At 38.9% G+C, this 26,422-nt stretch overlaps 1 protein-coding gene across 11 annotated transcripts in view; it reads left to right on the forward strand.

The window, feature by feature from the left end:
- LOC132153112 (microtubule-associated protein 2-like) overlaps window positions 1-26,422 on the forward strand; it is a 111,792-nt gene that overhangs the window by 52,906 nt on the left and 32,464 nt on the right. For all 11 annotated transcript variants that reach the window (XM_059562351.1, XM_059562353.1, XM_059562355.1 and 8 more), the window contains exons 3-4: window positions 9,729-9,799; window positions 22,781-23,027. In XM_059562351.1, the coding sequence (XP_059418334.1) occupies window positions 22,814-23,027 (214 nt within the window). In that variant the 5' untranslated portion in view covers window positions 9,729-9,799; window positions 22,781-22,813. The remainder of the gene's footprint in view (window positions 1-9,728; window positions 9,800-22,780; window positions 23,028-26,422) is intronic.

Raw genomic sequence — 26,422 nt, forward strand, 5'->3', positions numbered from 1 at the left:
AAAAATGTAAAAAAGATGTAAAAATTTTTTATAAACTTTTGCTTTGTCTGTCTGTCCATTTAAATATTTAAACAGTCTTTTGTGGGGAAAGCTGCCACTTAAAACAATCCCACATTCTCTTGATTTATCAGCAATTCTACACAGAAATGTGATATTTATTATTCCTTGCTTGTTAGCAAATAATTATTCTTTAATAGAAGAAAGCTGTCTTGACATCTTCACAATCTCATAATTTAGATATTACGAAAGCCCATAGCTCAGACAATATTACAATATAATGAAAGATAAATTCAAAGTACATCTAATGAGATTGTCATTTTTATTAGTATCTTACCAAGAGAGTGAAATAAGATGACTGACTTTGAGAAAAACAATAAGGCTGTTTAATATTGGTTTAGTGATATCTTTATTATGATTGCAATATTCTGATGCAGTGAGGTCTTATAAAGTATGTCTAAGAATACAGTGTGATCTTCACAAAGAATAACTTGTTCTAATTGGATGCTGATTTTTTTCTGTCCTTTTTCATGGGTGTCTTCACTTGGTTTGACTCAAAAGAAAAAAAAAAAAATACATTATATGCTGTAAGCCTGCAGGTTGGCACACACAAAATGTCCCCACAGCCTGACAGGTGTAACTGAAAAAAATAGGTGTTCTGAAGTATCACACCTGTCTCTGTGATTGCTCTGTAAACAGCAAACCAGCTGCGATCAGCCAATCAGAAACTCTCTCTTTCTTTGAATTATTTTTTACATTGTTTTGCTGATAGCAGTCTTTGAAGGATGGAGTTCTTTAAACTCAATATGAAATCAAAATTGACCTTACTTATTTTCTTAGAGGAATAGATTGGAATAATTTTGGAAGAAATGACAACTTGCTTCAAATTACACCCTCAGGCCATCATGAGTTTGTTTCTTCTTCAGAACAGATTTAGAGAAATTTAGCACTACATCACTTGCTCACCAGTGGATCTTTTGCGGTAAATGGGTGCCGTAAGGATAAGAGTTCAAACATCGGATAAGTACATAAACACAATAATCCACAAGTGATCCGCACAATTTCAGTCCAAAAATGTCTTGTGAAGTGAAAAACTGCATGTTTGTAAGTAACAAAACTGTCATTAAGGCATTTTAACATTATATTGTCGCTTGCCACCAAAATACCAGTCCATAATCCATAATAACGCTTCTTCCAGTGGAAAAAAGTTCAACAATTCACCTCTTTTTGCTAGCAAACAGTTCTTGATTTGTGCCTGTTTGTAACGACTGGGTGAAGGAGTGGCAGGAAGCAAGTGCGAGATTAATGAGATTTAAAGAAGACAATGAGACAATACAAAACTGAGACACAAATAACGCTGGGAGGAATGCACAGTCCAAGATGGTGGTGAGGAATGACGAATCCGGAAGGCGGAGGTGAGTTGGCAGCAGGAGAGGGTGACACAGGAACTGCGGGGAAGCGAGCCGAAGGTAAGTGGTTTTGCTTGGTGGTGGGTTGCGTAGAGTGGACGGGGTTCCGGGGAGACACGGACATCCAACGCAGAAACACACAAGAAAGCAAGGCATAGGTTACAAACATGAAACAACGCTCTCACGAACACAAGACGCTAGACAAGCCAATATATAGGGATGAGTAATGAGTGACAGCTGTTGCTGACAATTAACGTAGACGCCTACAAACTAATCAGTGCTGACGCGTAACACACAGACTTCACCCACAAAGTGCAAAACCCAGAGATCACGGTTTACCAACCGTGACAGTACCCCCCCCCCCTCTAAGAATGCCTCCTGGAGTTCCCAGAAGGGCCTACCTGCTGATTGTAATCATCAATAAGGGAGTGATCCAATATGTCCCTAGCAGGTACCCAACTCCTCTCCTCCGGACCGTAACCTTCCCAGTCCACCAAGTACTGGAATCCTCGTCCCCTCCGTCTCGAGTCCAGAATACGATTAACCGAATTGGTCGGTTCCCCATCTACGAGACGCGGCGGCGGGGGAACCCGGGTAGGCGGATTAATACGTGAATAAAACACGGGTTTAATTTTGGACACATGGAAGGCGGGATGTATCCTCCTGTACGCTGGAGGTAGTTTGAGGCGGACTGTCACCGGACTAATGATCTTGGCGATAGTAAACGGGCCAATGAATTTGGGAGCTAATTTGTTAGAAACGGAATGGAGAGGAATATTGTTTGTAGAAAGCCACACCTTTTGACCCACGACATAAACGGGAGGCTTTGACCGGTGGCGATCGTCCTTGGCCTTAGTGCGCTCCCTCATCCAGAGCAGAGTCTCGCGGGCTCTGGTCCAGGTGCGGTGGCACCTCTGGACAAATGCGTGAGCGGAGGGGACTGCGACTTCAGATTCCAAACTAGGAAAAGCTGGTGGCTGGTGGCTGGTAACCTAAGCTGCACTGAAACAGAGAGAGGCCCGTGGCTGACACTGGTAACGAATTGTGAGTGTACTCCACCATAGAGAGTTGTTGGCTCCAGGAAGAAGGATTCTTGGAGACCAAACATCGCAACGTTCTCTCTAAATCTTGGTTGGCTCGCTAAGACTGCCCGTTACTCTGGGGATGATAACACGAAGACAGGCTAACCATCGCTCCTAGCAACTTACAAAATTCTTTCCAAAATTTGTATATAAATTGGGATCCCCTGTCAGAAACCATGTCTACCGGGAGGCCATGTAACCAAAAGACGTGATCTAGGACAGTGACCGCTGTCTCCTTGGCTGTCGGTAATTTGGGCAAGGGAATGAAATGTGCCGCCTTCGAGAACCGGTCCACTATGGTCAAAACGACCGTCATGCCATTAGAGGGCGGGAGGACGGTAACAAAATCTAGTGCGATATGTGACCAGGGTCTCGAAGGGACAGACAGCGGTTGAAGAAGCCCATCAGGAGGCCGGTTAGACAACTTACCACTGGCGCAAACTGAGCAAGCCAAAACAAAATCGTGGACGTTACGAGCCATAAGTAGCCACCAGAATCGTTGTTTAACTGACCCCTTGGTTCGGCTTATCCCTGGATGACAAGCAATGTTAGAGCAGTGACCCCACTGAATAACTTCAGACCGTAACTCTTCCGGCACAAATAAACGATTCGGTGGGCAACTGGGCGGAGGCGTTACCCCTTCTAAGGCCATCTTGACCTTCGATTCGACCTCCCATACGAGTGCTGAGACGACTATTTTCTCAGGTAAAATACACTCTGGAGTCGGCGGGCGGAGGGATCAAAAAGACGTGACAAAGAATCGGGTTTGACATTTTTGGAACCCGGGCGGTACGACAGAGTAAAATCAAAACGACCGAAAAAAAGTGCCCACCGAGCCTGCCTGGAATTGAGTCTTTTGGCAGTTCTAATGTACTCTAAATTCTTTGTGATTGGTCCAAACAATGAAAGGTACCCCTGAACCTTCCAACCAGTGTCGCCACTCCTCTAAAGCTAATTTGACGGCCTACAATTCTCTGTTACCAATGTCATAATTGTATTCAGCAGGAGATAACCGATGAAAGAAAAACGTGCAGGGATGCATCTTATCGTCCAAGGCAGCACGTTGGGAAAGAACTGCTCCTACCCCCACCTCTGATGCGTCGACCTCCACCACGAACTGCCGTGTGGGATCAGGGGCTACAAGGATGGGAGCTGAAACGAAGCGGATCTTGAGGTTGGTTAATGCAGTTTCGGCTGCATCCGACCAGCTGAACGGAGTACTGGGGGAGGTCAAGGCCGTCAGAGGTGAGACTAGTTGACTGAAAAGAGGAAGGGCGGATGAACCTTGATGCCAATGAATCAGAAATGTATTTCTCCATGGCCTCCCTCTCCGGAATAGAAAGAGAGTAAAGTTTGCCTTTATAATCTATAGCACAGTCGTAGGGACGATGTGGAGGAATAGAAGCAGCACGGGACTTACTGAACACCTCCTTCAGGTCCAATTACTCTGCGGGCACGTTTGATAACACCATGGTCTCTTTCTGAAAGACAGAAACCGGCACAACAGGACAAGCAGAAACCAGACAAGACTCATGACAACTTTCACTCCACAAGGTGACAGTGTTGGAACCCCAATCCACTCGTGGATTATGTTTGATTAACCAGGGGTGACCTAAAACAATGGGAGCTACAGGGGAGTCCATGAGGTAAAAGGATATGGTTTCACTGTGGTTGCCTGAGGTGAGCAGAGTGATGGGTTCAGTGTAGTGGGTGACGTGTGGCAGTTCCTGGCCATTGAGTGCGGTGACAAGGATGGGATGAGACACAGGAAGGACAGGAAGGTTCAAGTGACGTGCAAGGAGAGGGTCAATGAAATTACCTTCAGCCCCAGAGTCCAGAAGGGCGTGACAGTCGTGAGTGTGGTTCTCCCACTGCAGTTTCACCGGAAGGAGAGTCGATGATGTGGTTGAGGACTTCCCGGCGGAGATCCCACCCGATAGTAGCCTCAAACTTACTACCGGGCTGGCTCTTTTTACCGGGCAGGAATGGATGAAATGCTCCGAGCCACCGCAATATAAACACAGTCCTTGGGACCTCCGCCGCTCTCTCTCCCTCCGGGAAAGCCGAGCTCTACCCACCTGCATAGGTTCTTGATCGTAAACGGGGCCGACCATGTTCTCTCGACTCGAGCAGCCCCTTTCCGGAGAGACGTAATGGCGTGTAGGACTGACTTGTCTACCCAGGCGGTTAATCCAAGCGTCTACCCGAAGGGCCAGGTCGATTAGGCCGTTGAGCGTTGGGGGCAGCTCGAGGAGGTAGATCTCCTTCTGAACACGGTCGGCCAGCCCATGCAGGAATCGATCCCACTGCGCCGCCTCGTTCCACTGGCACACGGCCGCCACTGTGCGGAACTGAATGGAATAGTCTGCCTCTGATGATTTTCCTAGTTTCAGGTCCGAGAGCTGGTAAGCGGCCTGCCTGCCGGCCGCGGCTCGATCGAAGAGCCATTTCATCTCTTCGGAGAAGGAGTGGAACGAGGCGCAACACGAATGTTGATTCTCCCAAACCGCCATCCCCCATAAGGCGGCCCTGCCAGAGAGTAGGGTAAGAGCAAACGCAACCTTGGACTCCTCAGTCGCGAAGGTGCGGGGCTGCAATGCAAAATGCATGTAACATTTGTTAAGGAAAATCTTGCAAAAGTTTGGCTCACCGGAGTAACTCTCTGGTGCCGGAAGTGGTCCTGGGAGGTCTTCTGGGGAATGGGCGGCGAAGGCGGTGGACGCAGTGGGAGAGGTGAGTTGATGAATCTGCTGGGTGAGCTCGGACACCTGTGTCACCAGCGCTTGGATCGCGCGTCCGGTGTTCACGATGCTCTCCTGCTGCTGATCCATTCGGTTGACGCTGTGGTGAATTTACATTTACATTTACATTTATTCACTTAGCTGACGCTTTTATCCAAAGCGACTTACAATTGCCACATATGTCAGAGGTCGCACACCTCTGGAGCAACTAGGGGTTAAGTGTCTTGCCCAGGAACACATTGGTGTCTAACAGTGGATTCGAACCCGGGTCTCTCACACCAAAGACATGTGTCTTATCCACTGCGCTAGCACCACCCCCACCACCCCCAAACGGGACCGACCATGTTCTCTCGACTCGAGCAGCCCCTTCAGACTTAAGCAATAGTCTGAATGAATTCAGACAGTGAAATGGTGCTTGCTGCTTCCATGGTGGATGAGAGCGTTCTGTAACAACGTGAAGGAGTGACAGGAAGCAAGTGCGAGATTAATGAGATTTAATGAAGACAATGAGACAATACAAAACTGAGACACAAATAACGCTGGGAGGAATGCACAGTCCAAGATGATGGTGAGGAATGAAGAATTCGGAAGTCGGAGGTGGAGTGACACAGGAACTGCGGGGAAGCGAGCCGAAGGTAAGTGGTGTTGCTTGGTGGTGGGACGTAGAGTGGACGGGGTTCCGGGGAGACACGGACATCCAACGCAGAAACACACAAGAAAGCAAGGCATAGGTTACAAACATGAAACAACGCTCTCACGAACACAAAACGCTAGACAAGCCAATATATAGGGATGAGTAATGAGTGACTGCTGTTGCTGATGACAATTAACGGAGACGCCCACAAACTAATCAGTGCTGACGCGTAACACAGACTTCACCCACAAAGTGCAAAACCCAGAGATCACGGTTTACCAACCGTGACTCTGTTTCTCTTCTGATTCAGACAAGATGACTTTTTGATTGGCGTAAGCAATATTCTGGATTTTAGCCAGAAAGCAACAGTTTGAAGTTATAAACATCTTAATGATAGATTTGTTTCTTACAAACATGCTTTTTGCTTCACAGGACGTCAGTTGATGGACTGGAATCATGTGAGGTAATTGTAGATTATTGAGATGTTTTATCAGCTGGATTTCGTGTTGACTTTGCTGCATACATTAAATTACTAAATGCACCAGGTGGTTGTTGGAAGTGTTTTCTCATGGCATGAGCTGAACCGAATTACAAATGAGAGCGAATAATGGAGGGAGACCCACTCTATCAGCTTAGATTTTTGTTTATAGACATCCTCTCTGAAGATGTTCCTCTCAATCTCTCAGTCAGGAAGACGACAGGCAGATGAGCACTAGATCAGGAAGTTCTTATCTCAAAGCTGTTAGGTGAAGTCTTCAGAGACTCTTCGCTCTTCTGTGATGCCATTTTTTTTTAAACAACTAGCTCACTTCTGACATATAAAGCTGAAGAGCAGTAAGTGAGAGAACCTACAGCAATATAACACATGTTCTGGTGTGTATAAAGAACGTATGTTGGATGTGTCGTGTTCATAGACTATTGTGCTGGGGTGAGATAGCAGTTCAGCAGAAGCATATGTATGCCATCTGCCAGTCTTATTGCTTTTAACATGTATATCTGATCTGAACATTCAGCCATAAAGCAGCATGTTGTCACGTGTCTATTTTTCACTCTGGCTTCTGCCTTTTTCAGGTTTTTGAAAAATGTGCTCAATTTGGAGTTTCTCCAAGTTAACACAGTTCTTTTTTTTTTCTCTCTCTTACTCTTTTTGGGTTGTGTAGTGAGTGAGTTTATTTGAGGGAGGCACAGGGCTAATTTAGACACTGCTTGCTCTGAAAATCACATAATGACATCCTGAAAAGAAAGCGAGATGGCCACACCAGAGCCTGCGGTTAGCTAAGATCTTTTCCAGAAAGCACTGGGCCCACCCTCCTCCCTCTCGCTGTCCTCCCCTGCCTTCACTGCATTATACAGGGTCCAAAATTAACACTCGACAAGTGCCAATACAAGTAAGAATTGGATTTAGTAAGTAAATTAAACGACCAGTAATTTTAGGAAGGATCTGCAAAGTAATACATTCACTGCAAATAATAATAATAATAATAATTATAACAATAATAATAATAATAATAATTTTATTTTTGATGTAAGGTACAGTATATATTGAAAATTCTGTATAGTATAAATTTAATTATATTATGACAATTTTTTTCTTGATTTATCAGACTTAGTTGCTTAGTTGAATTTATCTTGTTGTAGGATTTTATTGGAAATAAGACAAAAATTGTGATTTAAGAAAAAAAAAATTACAGTGTGGTTTAAGTTGTACAATTGTCTAGTAATATAAATGTTAAAACTGCTGATGAATTTTTTTTACAAGTATATAAATATAATATAAAATAATATATTATTATAAATTAAATTTTTAATTTATTTGATTATATTTTATATAAATACACATACACACAATTACAAATATTTAATTTTAAAAAGAAGATTAATTAAACAATTTGAATGGAAAAAATAGATGTAATAAAAGATGTAATAAAACAAAATACATTACATTTTCTCTGTGTGGTCACCATTACAGTGCTGAATAAAGTATTTTTTTAAGTGCGTGCGCACACACACACACACACACACACACTTTCTCTGCCTGCTAGGGTGGTATCACTCTGTCTAATTGGAGTTCTTAGTGTGAACATGCTGTGAAAAACTCATGTTCATGCATTATGAGTCAGTGTGTAGAGCGCCTGCATATTATCTGGTGGCAGAGAGAAAAAACGCTGCATTTTCCAATTCATATCCCCGAAAGCACAAACAGAAAGTCAGAGTTCTGACTTCAGAGTTCAGAGTTTGACCCTCCAGAATAGGATACACAGTGAAGATAGATGGATAGATAGAGGTACATTTAGACCTGCTATTTGTATTATTTTGCCAAATTATTAACTTTTGTCCATGCATTTTCTAGCATTAATATTTTTTTTAACCTTAAACTAAATAATTAACATTGTTTAATGTAATCGTTAGCTAATCTCAAAATAGATAAAACATTTTAACCATACATTATAATGTTTCGATGACTAAATTAATATGTAGAATTTAAAATGATTTAATTTTAGTGTAATAGCATGCAAATTTAAAGGAATAGTACACCCAAAAATGTCAATTTATTGAAAATGTACTCACCCTCCAACATGTAGGTGAGTTTGGTTCTTCATCGAATCAGTATTGAAGAAATTTAGCATTACATTACTTGCACACCAATGGATCCTCTGCAGTGAATGCACGGGTGCTGACAGAATGAGAGTCCAAACAGCTGATAAAAAGATCACAATAATCCTCATGACTCCAGTACATTAACATTTTGTATAGTGAAAAGATGCATGTTTGTAAGCAACAAATAATCCATAATCCATAATAATGCATCCTCCATCCATCCATCCATGCATCCCTAGCCTGATGCCACCATTGCAGTGCTGTTTTATGGGGTTGATGGATAATGGATATACAGTATACACCAGTATATCCAATTTTTCTCTTCAAGCTTTTCTAGGCTAGTTATTACTGTAGACACTCTTTATAACTCTATCACTCGCACAAACAGTCCCAAAAGCTAATGGGAATATGGAGTTGTTCAGGTTTATCTGGAACCAAAGCTGCAGTATAAGTACATTATGCTCCATAATAAAGAATGTTGAAGCACTGTGAATGGAGTAAAGCAGAGGTGACTGTTGTGTCAGAGCCGCTGTCATATGCTGATAACGAGCTCTTTATTTAGTTCAGGCCTGTGGAGATGTTTTCTTGCGCCTCCATCAGAGACTTGTGTATGCCCACAGATGGCTTTCAGAATGATGAAGTGAAAATCTATGTCAGGCTTTCTTTTTTATAGTCTATAAAGGCAACTTTAAACTAAGGCAGCATCTTTAAATATGAGTGACTGATTTTGAATATTGGGTTAAATAACAGATATTGGGTTAAATAACATTTACAATTTGGATTAACTATTAGTATGAATTCATTTTTCTGATCAGTAAAACTTTTTTCAATATTGATAAATGTTTCTTAAGCAGAAAAATAGCATATTAGAATAATTTCTGAGGGATCATGTGACACTGAAACCTGGAACTGAACATTCAAAGCATGATAAGCATTCATATCGATAGCATGCATATGATGAACATATTGGTTGTGTAGGCAAAACAAGAGAATGGAGTGTTTTTGTTTTCTATAGGTGTGCCATTAACACTAATGTGTGTGCTATAATGAAGGCCTATATCTCTGTGGTTTGTCCAGGTGTGTGTCGTACGCATTTGTACGCTGATTACCTCGGTTGTGATCTCATTAAGTTCTGTGTTAGTAACAGTCCCATGTGTTCTTCCTCACACGTTTATACAGATATTTTCTTCATCAGTAACAGCCTTAAAATATTCTGTATATATTTTGCAGCTAATGGAAGCGTTTCTGTGATCTGATCTATTTGCAGGTGTTCAGGTGTCCTGAAGCCACCTCCTAGATACACCACCAATAACCGCTGAAGTACCACCACCTAAACAGGTACAAGCCAATCCCTGCAGCACATCTCTAGCATGGATGCACACAAATAGCATATCATCCAGGCACCTTTTGCGTACTAGTAATTTCAGAAGTATTAATTCTGTTCTTACATAATGTTTACGATGCACACATCAATCGTAAACATCTTCAGCCCTTGCACTCCACCTCCACATTTTGGTGAAGTGATTGCACACTGGCAATAGCAATCGATAGTGTGGTGAAACCTGCACCAGTTTTGTCACAAAGGGGATGCTTATGAAGACCCTTATGAATAAAAAAGTGACAAATGTGACATATAGTCCAGTGAACATTAGAGAAACATTTAAAATCAAGGTCATAAAACTGCAAGTCCCTATTCTGCAGGGCCCTATTCTCAAAGTCAGGGTGCACAGGATTTTATCAGTCCACTGGAAGTTGTGTTTACAAGTTCCCAGGCGGCTACAGTGTTATATCTGATTTCAGATTATTCTTCTCTTAAAGGGTTAGTTCGCCCAGTTTGCAAAATTATGTCATTAATAACTTACCCTCATGTTGTTCCAAACCCGTAAGACCTCGGTTTATCTTTGGAACACAGTTTAAGATATTTTAGATTTAGTCCGAGAGCTCTTAGTCCCTCCATTGAAGCTGTGTGTACGGTATACTGTCCATGTCCAGAAAGGTAAGAAAAACATCATCAAAGTAGTCCATGTGACATCAGAGGGTCAGTTAGAATTTTTTGAAGCATCGAAAATACATTTTGGTCTAAAAATAGCAAAAACTACGACTTTATGCAGCATTGTCTTCTCTTCCGTGTCTGTTTTAAGACAGTTCAAAACAAAGCATTTAGTGATATCCGGTTCGCCAACGAATCATTCGATGTAACCGGATCTTTTTGAACAGGTCACCAAATCGAACTGAATCGTTTTAAACGGTTCGCGTCTCCAATACGCATTAATCCACAAATGACTTAAGCTGTTAACTTGTGTAATGTGGCTGACACTCCCTCTGAGTTAAAACAAACCAATATCCCGGAGTAATTCATTTACTCAAACAGTACACTGACTGAACTGCTGTGAAGAACATTAGCAACAGTAGTTCAGTCAGTGTACTGTTTGAGTACATGAATTACTCCGGGATATTGGTTTGTTTGAACTCAGAGGGAGTGTCCGAGACACGATGGAGATGCGAACCGTTTAAAACGATTCAGTTCGATTTGGTGAACTGGTTCAAAAAGATCCGGTTACATCGAATGATTCGTTCGCGAACCGGATATTACAAACTGCTTTGTTTTAAACTGTCTTACAACAGACACGGAAGAGAAGACAATGCTGAATAAAGTCGTAGTTTTTGCAATTTTTCGGACCAAAATGTATTTTCGATGCTTCAAAATATTCTAACTGATCCTCTGATGTCACATGGACTACTTTGATGATGTTTTTCTTACCTTTCTGGACATGGACAGTATACCGTACACACAGTTTCAATGGAGGGACTGAGAGCTCTCGGACTAAATCTAAAATATCTTAAACTGTGTTCCGAAGATAAATGGAGGTCTTACTGGTTTGGAACGACATGAGGGTGAGTTATTAATGACATAATTTTAATTTTTGGGTGAACTACCCCTTTAAATGTCATGTAAAAAATCAAAGTGGGATTGGTAGTTTTCCATGATTCCCAGACTGCTTTATCTTGTCCGATGTCTAATTCACACTGCGCTAACAAAACTAAATTTTTCTTTTTGTTGGATCAGTGTGACCAGCCGATAGTACAAACAATTATTTTGCCTGGTCTATCATTTTTTGAAACAAAAAAAGGGGGTTACAGTGACACACTTGTAATGGAAGTCAACTATTTCAGTGTTATTTTTGCCATCATTTATTAGGGTTGCAAAGAGGCGCAAATTTTTCGCTAAATGTCCGGAAATTTTTCGAGAACTTTCCAAGGGGAACCTCGTCTGGGGAATTTTGGAAATATTAAAAAATGACATTAGGATTTTTTTGAGGGGGAAATCTGTGATTTTCTTTTTTCAGGATTTATTGATGAATGATGAGTGAACAGTGTTTATTCAAAAACAGAAATCTTTTCTAACAATGTAAGTCTTTACTTTTTATTAATTTAACACATCCTTATTAATCCTTATTTGTTTATAAAAAAAATACTGGCCCCAAATTAGGGTAGCCTAGCAACACCCTGGCAACCCTTCAAATTTCAAGCTTTTAGAACTTTTACAAACTTTCTTGCTAGGATTTTTCAAGCCAATTTAAAGTTTGCCTACAAACTTTACTATCTAGTTTATTTATTTATTTTTTTGTGGTAATCAACATCATGCCACAAATGCTGTCAATTTTACTGAACCTGTAATATCCTTTCAAGTGGCTGGCTGCAATGTGGAGCAGATGATGATTATCAAAAGTCTGACTGCAAGAAACTGCTTCATATATACATCCAAAAACCTTGCAACCCTGAAATTTTATACAGCTTTTTGTAGTTACAGTAGCAGATAGTGGTGGAGAGAATGTTTTTAGTCTCCAGTACACAGGAGCTGTGAGTGGGTGTAGAGGGAGTCAGATCGCCCTTCAAGCTGCTGATGAGCGTGACGCACACCTGTGAAATACCAAAACAAAAGCCAGTTATTAAGCAGTGCTTTGCTTTTCTCTCTGCTTCTGTTTTCATGTGAAGCTGCAGCAGAAGGGCTTTCATTAGCCTTCCTCTCCATGCTTTTGAATGCACAGCGGGCCCATCGAGAGATGGAAAAAGGCAAAGGCTCTTCCGATCGGTCTAATGAATGTTTACATGTTTGTGCTGATGGGTAGGACGTCGCTTGGCAGGTCAAAGTTCACGTGTGCACGCCCACCTAGAGACATGTGAAAGAGATGAGGTTCCTGTCATTTCTTTCCCCCCTCGGTTGAATAAAATACGTGCAGCTGTTGATTTTTACAGATGTTTGCAAATTAGTGTTTACATGTTGATGAACATGTGTGCTTGTTTACAGAATGCATGTGAGTAACCTTTGCCGAAAAAAAAAAAGGTTTAATAAAAAGCTAATCTTGTAATATTTTGGATTAAGCCACCATTTTTATTTTTATGAGTCAGCCAAGGGTCACACATTAGAGGATATTCCAGCAAATGTATCATGCTCTGTGAATGAAGATTTTAAACTAATTTGGCATCTATACACATCATAATTTAATAAGTTTTTCTTCCTTTCTCATTTTCGCTAGCGTATAACCCTCGCTGCCGTATAGCATCCATGTCAAGTGCAGAGCAGTTCATAGTGTCACGACCACACTTATGCAAGCTTGTTTTTAACAGGTTTCACAGCAGATGTGTAATCTAGCCTGCAGGCTTTAATTGCATATGTACAGTGCTATAGCAGTATCATTCGTTTCGCAGATTTGAATCACTGTGAATTTTTAAACTACTCAAACTCCTGCAGCAAACAATAATTATTTTACATTTTAAAATAAGAGGAAAGCCAGAGGGAAAACAAAATAATAAGAATTAGATAGACACTTGTCATTCTCCTGTGGTGAGTCTAGATGAGTGATGTTACTGTTGCTAGTCCAAAAATCCAGAAGAAATGTGCAGATCTTATCTTAAGGCATCCTAAGAATCATAAAGGATCCTCAAATCACCTGCTAAGTATCTGGAATTCTGTACAGATGTATTGAAATCAGACTTTTAGATTATTCAAAAGGATATATAGTTCTTTGGTTATCCCATTAGGATCTTCAAGGTGGACATGAAATGGCATTTAGAACTAATTTTTAATTCCATTAAATGGAATTCAGCTCTCATTTCCACTGGCATTCAGAACTAATTTTTACTTCAGAACTAATTTTTTATGTAATTTTATCTATTAGGAGTTGACTGGATTGTGAAAAGTGGGTCTCCTTTCTAAAATTTAGCTAGACCTCAATATGACTTGGCACTGAATTGTGGAGGTATACCCCTTTTCCTGAAACAGCAGGTGATACACACACTTTTGAAATGTTTTGTGTGGGACATTGCAGCTAAACTTTTATTTGAGATTGTCTTGATATGTCTCAATGGACTTTGTCATCTGTTTTTCAACTTGACTCTTTGATATTGTTGATGCAACTTATGGTAATAATATTATCCAGCATTAGTGTGTTACTTAAAGGCAAGATTTTAAAATATGTGCATTATCTGCAACAGCACTCTAAAATGATTCCAAAAATGCTAATTGGCTATTGGTTAATATTTTTTCCCACCTACATAGCCTAGAAAAAAAAGGTTTCAGAGATGGAGTTTGTATTAAATATGCAACATAAAATGAGTTGTGTGATAAATCAGACCAAAAATTGACAACTTTCAATAGATATACTGTAGTAAGAGCAATGATACAGACTAAATGCCTGAATCTTTCAAAAACCTTGGTCCTAAAAGACACTGTGGGTCAGCCCTCTCCACATAGTGTAGAAACACAAGAAATGTTTGACAGGAGACTGAATGCCCAGTTTGGTAGATTTGTCACAGATACTGTGACAGTCGTGAGTGAATAACTCAAGAGGAAACGGTACTTCAGCTGTGTTTTAGTGGAATCACTCTATGTTGCCCACTCCTCTTTGGATGACAGACAGCCTTTTTATCTAAATAAAACGCACAGGTTTTTGTAACCTCTTCCTGTAGCAAATAAAAAGACCTGTAAAAAAACCTGTATTGGTGTCCTCATTTTGCAATACTGTGCATTAACACCTGAGGACTGCTCTCAGTTCACATCTAACATAGTCCAGTTGATATTCTGTCTTCCTTTTGACTTATGCATGTGTGAGCCAAGAGCTCTGCAATGCAGCTGCAGTGGAGTGAGCAAGGTACACTATCTGTATGGAGAGAGGAAGAGTGAGGGAAGGAATCAAGGATAGTACCTATTTAACCTGCAGTTAGCAGCAACTGCCAGCATACTCTTTATCCAGTGGTACCCAACCTTTTTCATCTCGTGGCCCACAAAACCAAAAACATATGTTTGCGCGGCAACCACTTGACTTGGAATTTGGCACAAACCCATGCATTAGTAATGATGCATGCAATCTGACTGACAGTTAGAATTTTTGGTGATGTGCACTTTCAGAAAAGAAAATCTGACTATTAGGGTTTGACAGTACTGCACTGGAACACTACCTGGCAAAAGTATACCTTTATACCTTTTCTGCTTTTAAAGGATGCATATTAGTACCTTGAAGGGACAGTTCACTCAGAAATGAAAATTCTGTCTTCATTTGTTCACCATCACGTCATTCCAAACCTGTATGGCATTCTTTCTTCTGCATATAATAAAGGTCAACATTGTCTATTATTGGTTTTAAGCCCATTTACTTTAATTACATAGACAAATGCAGTTGTTTCACAGATGAAAAAAGCCATACAGGTTTAAAATGACATGAATGTTTATTTTTGGGTGAACAGTCCATTTTGGGGTACATATTAGTAGCATTTAAGGGTACTATCCTATCCCAGTGACAAAATGGCCTTTCACACCGCAGGAACCTTTTCATAGTACCAGAACTAATTGTGGAACAACCCACTTTTGGGCCTTTTCGCACTGCAGGAACTAGATGTTTTTAGTACTTTAATGCTTTAACTTTTTGGAGAACTAAATTAGCTCTTACTCCAGAGCAGGGTCTAACCAGCACAAGTGGTAATAACCATGACATAAGTAGACATTGATTGGCCAGACACGTTTGAAAACACCCTCACCCGTCATAATTTAAAATGCAGTGTCACATCCTAGTACACATGGTAGGTGCGAATGCAACCCTTTAAATGGTACTGGGAAATTGGTTCGCACAAAATCGTACCAATACTTTAGTACCCCTAAAGGTACCTTTTTTCCTCCTGCATTTATAAAGTTTGTTGTTCTCAATTTGTCCATTTCAATCACTTTCAAACATCTTGTCAGCTGCAAAACAGTCCTATACTCTTAAAGGTTCCAAAAGGGGAGTTCTGCTGTGATAGATCAATTTTGAGTTTCCCAACAAACTTTTCAATTAGTAGTGATTAATAAAGGACAGTTTTTTTTCTTAGTGTTGGAATGCACTATACAACTTTGAAATCAAAAATATTTGAAAACACTAGGCATCATACACTTGCCTATTTTGTAAATGGTTACAGAGAAAAACTGAGCATCTCACACTAAATGAATGAGGATCACACATTAACAGACTTTTCGAATCATGCTACAAACAACTTCTAGCAACAAAACGTGACTCATTGGTAGGAGACTCCTGACAAATGAAAACGACATGTGTTCTAAAATCTGCTGAAAATATCAAACCTCTTTGACTTAATAGAATCAAAGTCTGAAGCTAAAAAAAAATCAAATGTAGAAATTGGTGAATGCAACTTATAAGCATTTCCATATGGATTTCATGCATTTCCATATGAATTCTACTGCATTTTTCATACTACATTTTGCTTGCATATTTGTCATGCACTTGAATAGCTTTGAAACATTGTACAAATGGGTTTAAACAAGGGTTTGACTGAGGATTTCTACTGTTGTGTGGGTTTGGATTTAATGTTCATCCAGATGCAACTGCTTTTTTCATTTATTCAAATATTGTTTACTGACAGTATGTGCCACATTCCAAGGATTAATCCTAGCTGCCGTGGTGCACCTATTCAAATTTGGGATCTATCACAAGTTATTTTGAACTTTTGGAATAGAAAGGTTAAAGTCTTTGAATGTCAATGAAAATGCTCATCTTCTTCTGGGGTAATTTAATTCCATACTCAGGAGGGAGTTCTGACAGCCTGAACAAAATCCCTACCAAAACTGTTTGGGGCTTTGACTTCACAGCTTCACAGACACCCCTAAAGGTTGCAGGGTTTGGATAGGGTGCACACATCTCACAGTCTGCTGAGGGATGTGTGAGTGCCAAGGGCAGAGATGTCTGCCAAATGGCTCTGGTACACCCAGGGAGAGTTTGAGATTTTTTTTTCCTGCATCCCTTTCTGGGAAAAAAGAAGGTCAGAGCTGTCACTTCCATCTGGGTTGAAAGAAATGGCTCGTCCGACTGCCATCCTCTCTCAGCCAATTAGAGCGTGATCCTAAGCACCACACTTCATCCACCAATCGCAGCTGGACTGCATGGGGTTCAATTTTGGCATGGCACTAGCTACAGGCGGATTATCAGCTACAAGTTTGGTTTCTCTTTATGCAATGTGACAGCTGCATCAGCAGGTAATAGGAATCATCTAGGTTCAGATGCATTACATCTATTAACTGTTTTATGTGTCTTTTTGATCCGTTTTTCAAATTTGTTCAAGAGTCAAATGACAAATTTAATCTGGTAGGTACTTGGAAGTTTATTATTACAGTTAGATTTAGGCAATAAATTAACTACACCACGGTCGTGGGCTCACAACAACACAATCACAAAGCTTCCGACAACTGTTTCAATCTTTATTTAACTTTGCAGGTAGAATGTTTTACAAGAGTGTGATTAAAAAAACACAAAGAGGATTTAAAAGCAGACTAGTGAGTAGATGAGTTTTAATGAGAGGTTTGATGTGGCCAACAACCTCTGTAGTCCCATTTAGCCACTTTTTAGCAAATTTATTTTTCAAGAGAAGTAAAATCTTCCACAAGGGAGTATTACTGATATTCTGTTTCATGGAATAAAATGCAAAAACTACTTTGCATTTATAATTACCACAGACCTTTTTGAAGCATTTAACCAGAAATACATTCAAAAAACTAATTGACTTCAGGATGATGGAACAAGAAGTGCTAAAATGCTAACTTGTTTCTTGGTTTTGGCCTACAAAATAGGCCATCCCTGCAGTACTCTATGCAAATGTGAATTCTAGAGCAATAAGACAGTGCCTTTAGCAATAAGACAATTGGCTCATGGGCTAAAATGTGGGACAACTCTTTTAATCTTCTCTGCATTTTTCTCTGCTCTTGTTACCTAATCAAAATTTATAATAGACCTTGCATTGTACAATGCAAATATTTTTGGCTCTGTGACAAATTGCTTATGTTCCTATTGGAATTTGGATAAAAGCATTTGCTAAATGCATATATGTAAATGCTGTGTTGAAAGGTTTCTCCCATCCATTTTTCTACAAGTGGTCTGTTTGCTCCTCTTTACACAGTCTTTGGCTTCATTAAGTCATCACAGTTGTTTTGGGAGAAGTACTCTGGACCTGCCTTCTGCATCTTAGCTAGTAGGTCGGATTTGTTGGCTGGCCTTACGCTTAGAACTTCCACGGTGCCAGAGAAGAGTGATCAGTGATCAGAAGCCTGGTGCTCAGGCCTGGTACCATGCCCAGTGTACCACAGCTGCTGTCGATGCTGTATGTGTTCAGACCCCCTCAAGCTTATTTCGTGTAACTTCCACTTCTGTCCACCTGAGGGTGCTGTGTTTCAGATTAATATTTTACTGATGCTGAGACTGTAATAGTGCTCAATTTATGCCTTGTTGCAGTGAGATTGACATAATTGTGTATTTATGAGTACGCCTGTTTTTTCTAAAGGCCTGATGCTGGTCTAAAAGTGACTTTGATCATGTACAGACTGTGCAGTGAAAGAGAAAGTGAAAGAGTGATATTGAGCCATGACTTGTTTACTGATTGGGCAGTGCTAACTGAATCTGACATTGCTAAATAAGAGTCCTCGTCAGTCCGCAATAAATAACTCAAGTCATGAGTCAGAGGTCTTCAGCTGCTGTGAATGTCTATGTGTTTCTTTGTCACTCTGAAGAGATGTTCACAGGTAGGCCTACAGAGATTTGCAGCAAAGTGATCAAGTCATTTATCTATCTATGACCTCTCTGAAAGATTTTGGTAATGCTTTACAGTAAGGTTCAGTTTGTTGTCATAAAGTAAAAAAGTTTTTTTTTTTAATAGCATTTATTAATCTTGGTTATTGTTCATTTCTATAACCTGCATACTAGTGCATTTCTAACATTGTACGTTGTATAAATTACTTAATGCATTTATTTTATTTATGCATATGCAAAAAGTTGTCTCCATAATGCTAGCCTGCATTAGATTGAATTTTTAGTGCTAGGTTTAATGCTGTCCCACAATTCCCTAGTTAATCAAATCGGACTCAGTTGGGTTCTGTCATGACTGTGAGACAGCAAGCTATCAGAATTTAATCTCAGTGTATCTGGCCTTCAGCAGACTAGGTTTGCTGTTAGATGATTAGAAATTCAGCATATTTGACTGTGATGATATTGCTGAGTCACTCGTGTGCATAGGCGCCGATTTATGTTTTTCTCCGTGGGTGCTCAAGGGCGCACGCCATTTAAAAAATAAAAAAAATAGACTAGGCTATTCAAAAAATATTGCATTTCAGAACCTTAGGCTAATGGACAGCGGCTGATACAAACAAACAGAACAGCGTCACTTCTCAAAAATACAAACAGGATTGGAGATGAAAAGTTTAACTGACACGTAACCGCTAATGCGTTCAGCTTCTTGGGAAATTAATGTTTTGTAAATATTGATTAAAAAACTATTGCGAAAGGACAGCGTTTCCATTAACCGATTGTTGCGACTAAAATAATGAGTTTCTGGGAATGTCTACTTCATTTATGTTTCGAGGTTTCTTTTGATAGTGGCATGGCTTTTCTTTGAGGTTTCGAATCCATTATTCATATAGGCTAAAAAAACATTTTTTTATTTTATGTATTTAACAAAGAACTCGTATTCTGTCCAAAAGTAGGCTACTTTTGTGTCCATTAGTTTTTCCTCTTTTAAACCGTATATAGGCCTATACTTGAGCAGAAAAATGTTCCCATTTAAACCCTGTTACGAACTTTAAGGAGTCTAGGGAATGTACCGTAACATTTACATATTAACGTACTGCTGGGTATGAAATGAGGTGGAAGAACATGACAGACAAAACTTTGAAAGAGAAAAAATACTGGACGTTTATTCACAAAAAGCCAAAGCCACTAGATCCAGTAAAATAACAATAATAATGTGCGCTATGTACAAGGTGAAAATGTAAACAAACAAACAATAAAATGGGAAAAGAACGAAAGCGGCGCCAAAGGAAAGAACAAAATATAAGAAAACAATCCTTAATCTAAACCTAATCTAACCAAAGCAAAATGTAGAAAATAAACCGAAATCTTCAGTGCAGTTTTTTTTATAACAAATCTGTCCATTTTAGTCTGATTAATGATTAGTGATTCATTTACGGAAAGCAGTAAATGATTACATACTCGCACGGCACTGTATAGTGGGGGATGGGACGTTTTCAGAAACGCTGTGATTGGCGGATAGGATATGGAACATGCATGCGACTGGTTATGTCACTGTCACTGACAACAACATAACCAATCACAGTGTGGCAGACGCTTCATAGCGCCAACTGCAATGTTTAATTTTAAATAAATGTAGCCTACTGGCAGTCTGGCACTGGCACACGTGGGTGCTCATTTTCCGTGGGTGCTCGGTATTTTCCGTGGGTGCTCGAGCCCCGGAGCACCCACGGTATCGGCGCCTATGCTCGTGTGAGTCTTCATTGTCCCTGGCCATGGCAGTTGGTTTTACAATTTTAAATTAAGCTAAATTTCGTACATCTGAGAATTTATGTGATATCTGCAAGATTATTGTACAGTCAGAACATTTGTGTCTTAAAATTGCTGTAAATGCTTTTTGTATTGCATGCAATACATAAGTCCCATTCTAAACAAATATCTCTGATATCAAAACCAGGCATTAGAATCAGAATTAGGAAAATCATTTTATGAATATTTTGATTTCATCCTTCATTTTATGTATATATTTGTAGCTTTTATTTTTATTTTATATATTTTTGTACGTTTTATTATATTTCATTTTACATTTGATTTACTTTAGGCATATTCTTGTCAATTAATATGGCTTGGGTCCCTTCAATGAAAGCCTATGGGTTCTTTTGCCCATTTTGTGGTCTACTTAGTAATAGCACACGTCTCCTCATTAAACCAAACGATTTTATGTCTGCTGGACATGCTGAAATGCAATAGTTAGGGTTTGGGGATTTGTACGAATCCCTATGTAACCCTATATATGAGCAACGTGATGCTTGCTTTAGCAACACCACTAAATTAAAGTAACATAATACGTAATTTTGGATTTCATAGCTGTTTCCTTCCACCAGGAATCACAGAGGTTTGATGAGGAGTTACTCCAGGCAATCAGGCAGAAACTTTTCCTATAATCAACCAGTGGCAATAATCCTAAAAGCCTTGAGGAAGACCTTCAGTAACACTGAGTGAGGGATTGAGATTGAAAGGGAGCGAGAGGGAAGGATGGCGTCTTCCCTCAAGGAGTTACTGTCAGTCAGAGAGAAGGATTGAGTCGTAGCTGATCAAAGCCTCCATTAGCAGCGCAGACAGACTCCCACACTGAACGCTTGTGCTACTCAACAACCCCACAGAGCAATTAAAATATCATGAACCTTTCTGGTGACAAAAAGTAATCTAAAAATCCACTTCAGGGTGACACAGAGAGCAAGAGAGAGTGGGAAAGAGATAGAGGGCAGAGTTTGGACACGAGCAGACACAACAAATTAAGATTTACAAGCTACTGCTGCACTTTAAAACTCCAGATTTAATTGCTGGCACACTGGAGCGGCCTGCCTTGCCCTCTCTTTCTCATTTTTATTTCTTATTTATGGAGGGTAAATGCCCTTGTTGTGGCATACATTGTATCTTCATTGCCCATGTATCTTACATAGCCAACAGGAGATGGTGACATTTGCTATTACCCACCAAATTCAGTGGAAACACATGCTCTGTCAAGTGTATCATCAAAACACAGGCTGCTCTTTCATCTTTCACCCTTATTTTTTATATATGTGGTGACAGGTGAGGAAGATGTGAAGAAATCTGCTTTCAGAGTGTGATTTTTTTTAATGTAGTACAAATGATATCTGACACCCAATGTTGTCCTGTTTGCAGCTTAACAACTGCCCATGTAGAAAGGAAGAGACTGATGTGTCAACAACTAATTTTTGTTTTTACAGTTCATTTAGGGGCAGGTTAATTAGAAATTGATTATATCACATTAATTTACTGGCGAGAAATTCAAATGATGGCATAGCAGTCCTGGTTATAAGGAAAATTATTAATAGCATCTCTTTATTTTCCCATTTTTCTCAAAATTCGACAGGACAAATTTTTTAAATAATTAAAAGAATAGTTTTAAAACAATTTAATGCATAGAAATAAAAATAATGAATACAATTAATATACTGTATACTATATTTATGTTAATGTTACAAATTTGGGGTTTTTTAAGTTTTATTTCTTCTTATTTATTTTTAAATATTTCTTATAAGATCAAAATACTGTAAATAGTTTAATATAGTGAAATATTATTAGAGATTAAATGAGGTGGAGTGCTCTGGGAATCCACCAGAGGGCACTCCTTTTTTACGTCATTATCATTGTGTCATGGACTCTTTTTACACCATTAAGCTTCTGCATTCGGATCCCAACCTTCAGCTCCCTTGCAGTCTCATGACAGGAGACTTCACCACTTTATAGATCAAGCAGTTAAGTTAATACATCTCCACCAAGGAAACTGCTCGATTGAGAGCTATGTTCCCCATCAGATGTTCAGTTGATCTGATGCTTGAACATAAAAAGAAACACTTGTTATTAATAATGTAAAAAAATGCTAAATATAATATATAATTAAAACCTTTTAGAACATTACAAAATATACTGTCACTTTTTATCAATTAAATTCTTTCCTTGAATAAAATATTAATCTTTAAAAAAAAATACTATACAGTATATGAGATGCTAAATAATAAAATCTCTCAATTTAACACGCAATGCACTATAATATTGTCAGTCTTTATTGTTAATATATTATGTACACTGCTTTCTGATATATGCAGTATGTACTATGCAATATTTAGTTTGTAGTAATCTTATATTTCTGAATATACCTTCATTCATTGAATGGCAATCTTCCTAAAAGCTGTTAGGTCAGTGTATTAACATTAAGCATTTTTCTGTCTTTCAGGAGTAAGGAGTGACCCCCTCTCCTCTGGTTCAGATGGCAGATGGTCGGCAGCCTGAGGACAGTGGCCCCCAGTGGTCATCTCCAGGAGCTCAGGGCTCATCCTCCCCAGGTGGGCATGGAGAGAATGGCTTCTCTTCTACCTACAGGACTTGCCAGCCTGGCAATGCCCATGCTAGTTCTGCCGGCTCCTACGCCAAAGAAAATGGCTTCAATGGAGACCTCACCTCTGGACACGCTGTGACTGCTGGTGAGAACCAGTGCATTTCACATGAGCTTCTGCACACAGGTATCTCTGGGACTTGTATGACTGATGCCATCAATTAGTGCTGAATGATTAGCTTCTGAATTTCGGATTTTGTACACTGCATATGAAGAGAAAGTTGTTAAGGATTTCCTTTCCAAGTTGTTATATGATAAAAGTCAAATAGTCTTGTCTAGGCAGACGTGTGACTTGCGGCATAGCGTCTGGTCCATTTTGCTTTTGTCTGGCCAAAAACTGCCCAGTAAGACAGGAAGAGGCTGTAAGACTGTGAATGTATGCATATATCTGTGTGTATGTGGCCTGATTTTATGTGCTGTTTTCAGGTATCAGTTACTTATAAATTAAACTACAATAATAGACTTGCATGGAGAAAATATATAATGGCAAGTGACTCTCTTTGAATGGATAATCAGATTGAAACTGGTGATTTCAGCCAGCAGTTGACATTTTTTGTGCAATATGCATAGATCAGACAGTCTGTGTGTCCACTGGGTGAGTCGTCTGAGGCTGAAAGTAGAGGTCAAAAGGTTTTTTGCATGAGTGAGAGCGTAATATAGTTACAAACTCATATTCAAGTTTCTATTGCTGGAGGCTCTACATGATTTGAAATGTTACAATAGATATAATAATTATAATAGATACTGTAGTTCAGAGCAGCCAGACTACATATTGTCTGCAGATGGTTTATCTTAATATTTCATAAAGCATAACACAAGCTCCCTGGATTCCATTGTGCTTGACAGCTATTAATGTAAAATAAAGGAATGACATAATTAGCCAAGAGTGAAAAATTATGTCTGGTTTTTCCCATTGTAACGATAGACTAGGGTTAATAACATAGTGTTGCCATTTTAGGTCGTGATGTGTCATACACTTGCACTTATATCTCTAAAGCAGCTTAAACTTGTTTTTGAGAACCAGAAAGTATAGACGACTCTGGCATGGAAGAAAGTTGGTTAGGCCAGAGCTTTTCTGTCTGGGTTTTATTGAGGCCTTTGGGGTGTACGAGGAAGAAAATGAGGAGGCGCTTCTCTCATGTCAGCACAAAAAATGTAAAAGGAAAGATTGCAGGGATGCTGAACAAAGGTCTGGCAGAGTAAATTGCAGGGGAGCAGCTGCCATGGCAACCCTCTGATAGTGAGAGCTTCTGATTTAAACCCTGCTCGTGGCGAGGGAGTGCTGCTTTTAATGACCCCTGATGGATCATAACTGCCTATTACACACACAAAAACAATACTGCCGCGTTGCTTTAAATTTGTAAAGGTATACATGTACACATAGGCACAAGAACATGTGTGCACCATTACAGGCATTTAATACAGAATATCAAAAATATTTCACCCCAAAATCAATGTTCAAAAATGCACTTCTGGTAATTTTTAAAAAATAATTAAAAGTTTTATTCAGCAACTATATATTCAGTTAATCAAAAGTGACAGTAAAGACATTTTAATGCTACAAAATATTTATATTTTAAATAAATGGTGTTTCATTTTTAAAACTTTTTATTCATCAAGAATCTTAATATATATATGATGCATAACTTGATGAATAAAAAGTTTTAAAAATGAAACACCATTTATTTAAAATATAAATATTTTGTAGCATTAAAATCTTTACTATCACTTTTGATTAACTGAATATATAGTTGCTGAATAAAACTTTTAATTATTTTTTAATATAATTAAAATAATATATATATTTATTTATATATATATATATATATATATTTATTTATTTATATGAAGCATCAGATCAACATATTAGAATGATTTCTGAAGAATCATGTGAAGACTGTATTAATGTCTGTTGACATTTCTGTTTTGCCATCACTGGAATAAAATACATTTTAATAATATATATTAACCCTGAAAACAATGAAAAATATTGAACAACTTTGACCACTCTAAACTTTTGAATGGTAGACCATGAATGATATTCTTATTTAATGATTATTAAGATGAATTTGCTTTATGACATTATTTCCAATAGAATTAAACATATTTTACCCCAGATTTTACCCCAAAAGCACATAATGAAAACATGAGTACATAAGAAAATAATACATATATTTTATTCATACTACAGTAGACTTCAGTAGGAGTTGAAGGGTGATTTCAGATTGCTTAATTGTCATGCCATTTTAATGTGTAAATATTTTTCATTGAATTCAAACAACTTCTTACATTTTCTTTAGATTTTTGGGTCAAATGTTACTTGAGGAAACACTTGCAAATGTCTTTTTTATTCTGTTTAATCAATTAAATAATTGCTGCCTTAAAGAAGCAATTTAGATATTAAAGCTAATGGCAATAATGTTAGAATTCATAGTCAGGGGTAGGACAGACGCATCAGCAAAAATGTGTAAAGAGTTAGATGGACAGATGCATAACATGTTGGTCTAAGTGCAATTACTGAGAGAAATGCTCTGACATCTGCACACATCTCAATCACACAAACTGTATGACACAACACCTCACTTAAAACTGCATACACACTTTTATGTTATATAATAATAATAATAATAATTATCATTCATTAATTATGATGCGCAACTTCTGAGATTGTAGGACTTCACTGTATACCTTTACTGTATGCCTATGCTGATAGTTAAGTGTACTGTACAGTAGGCAACATATCATATATTTTTCTTAGCAGTGTTTTGTTTGTAAAATACCTGTGCTTTTCAGTAATCTCTGTTCTCTGTATAAATCATCACCGTTCCCTTGTCCCCTCAATAAATACTTAATATAGCGTAAAGCCTGGCAAAAAGCATCACCTGTCAGTGAGTGATTGATGGACTGTCCGACTCTAACTCTTATGATCCTTCAGCCAGGGATGTGTGTTAAGATTGCTCATGCATTTCTCATTAACAAACCTGCTGTTATAAATCACTGTGAGGCAAGAAAACAACTTGTTCCTTTTACTTGCGTCTATGTGTTTAATTAATGATTCCAGGTTGTGTCTTCATATTTCTGCACTGAGTTCGCAACTCTAATAATGTGTCCCTGTGGAAAGGAGGACCTTCCTTGAAAATAGTTTCCCTGTCTCTGTGACTCTGTGATGGTGAGATTTTCGAGCCGAGGGTCATAGGCAAGGCCAGCAAATACAAGGACCCTTCAGACACATAAGAGGTGCTAGACTGAGATACTGACAGTGCGACATATGACTTTGCTTTGCATAAACAGGACACTTGAGAAGCAGAAAGGGAGAGAGATTGCTTACTGAAGCAGCTGCTGACTTAAATTATAGGGGCTGGACTGAAAAGAGTTTATTTTAGTTTATTATATTTTTTTTTTTTATTACATTTAGGGTTTGAAACTTTGACACATAAGTAGCCATAATTATATCTCGAATACTGAATCTTTTTTCAGGAATTC

The sequence above is a fragment of the Carassius carassius genome, chromosome 11 (assembly GCF_963082965.1).
Source record: "Carassius carassius chromosome 11, fCarCar2.1, whole genome shotgun sequence".
NCBI lineage: Eukaryota > Metazoa > Chordata > Actinopteri > Cypriniformes > Cyprinidae > Carassius > Carassius carassius.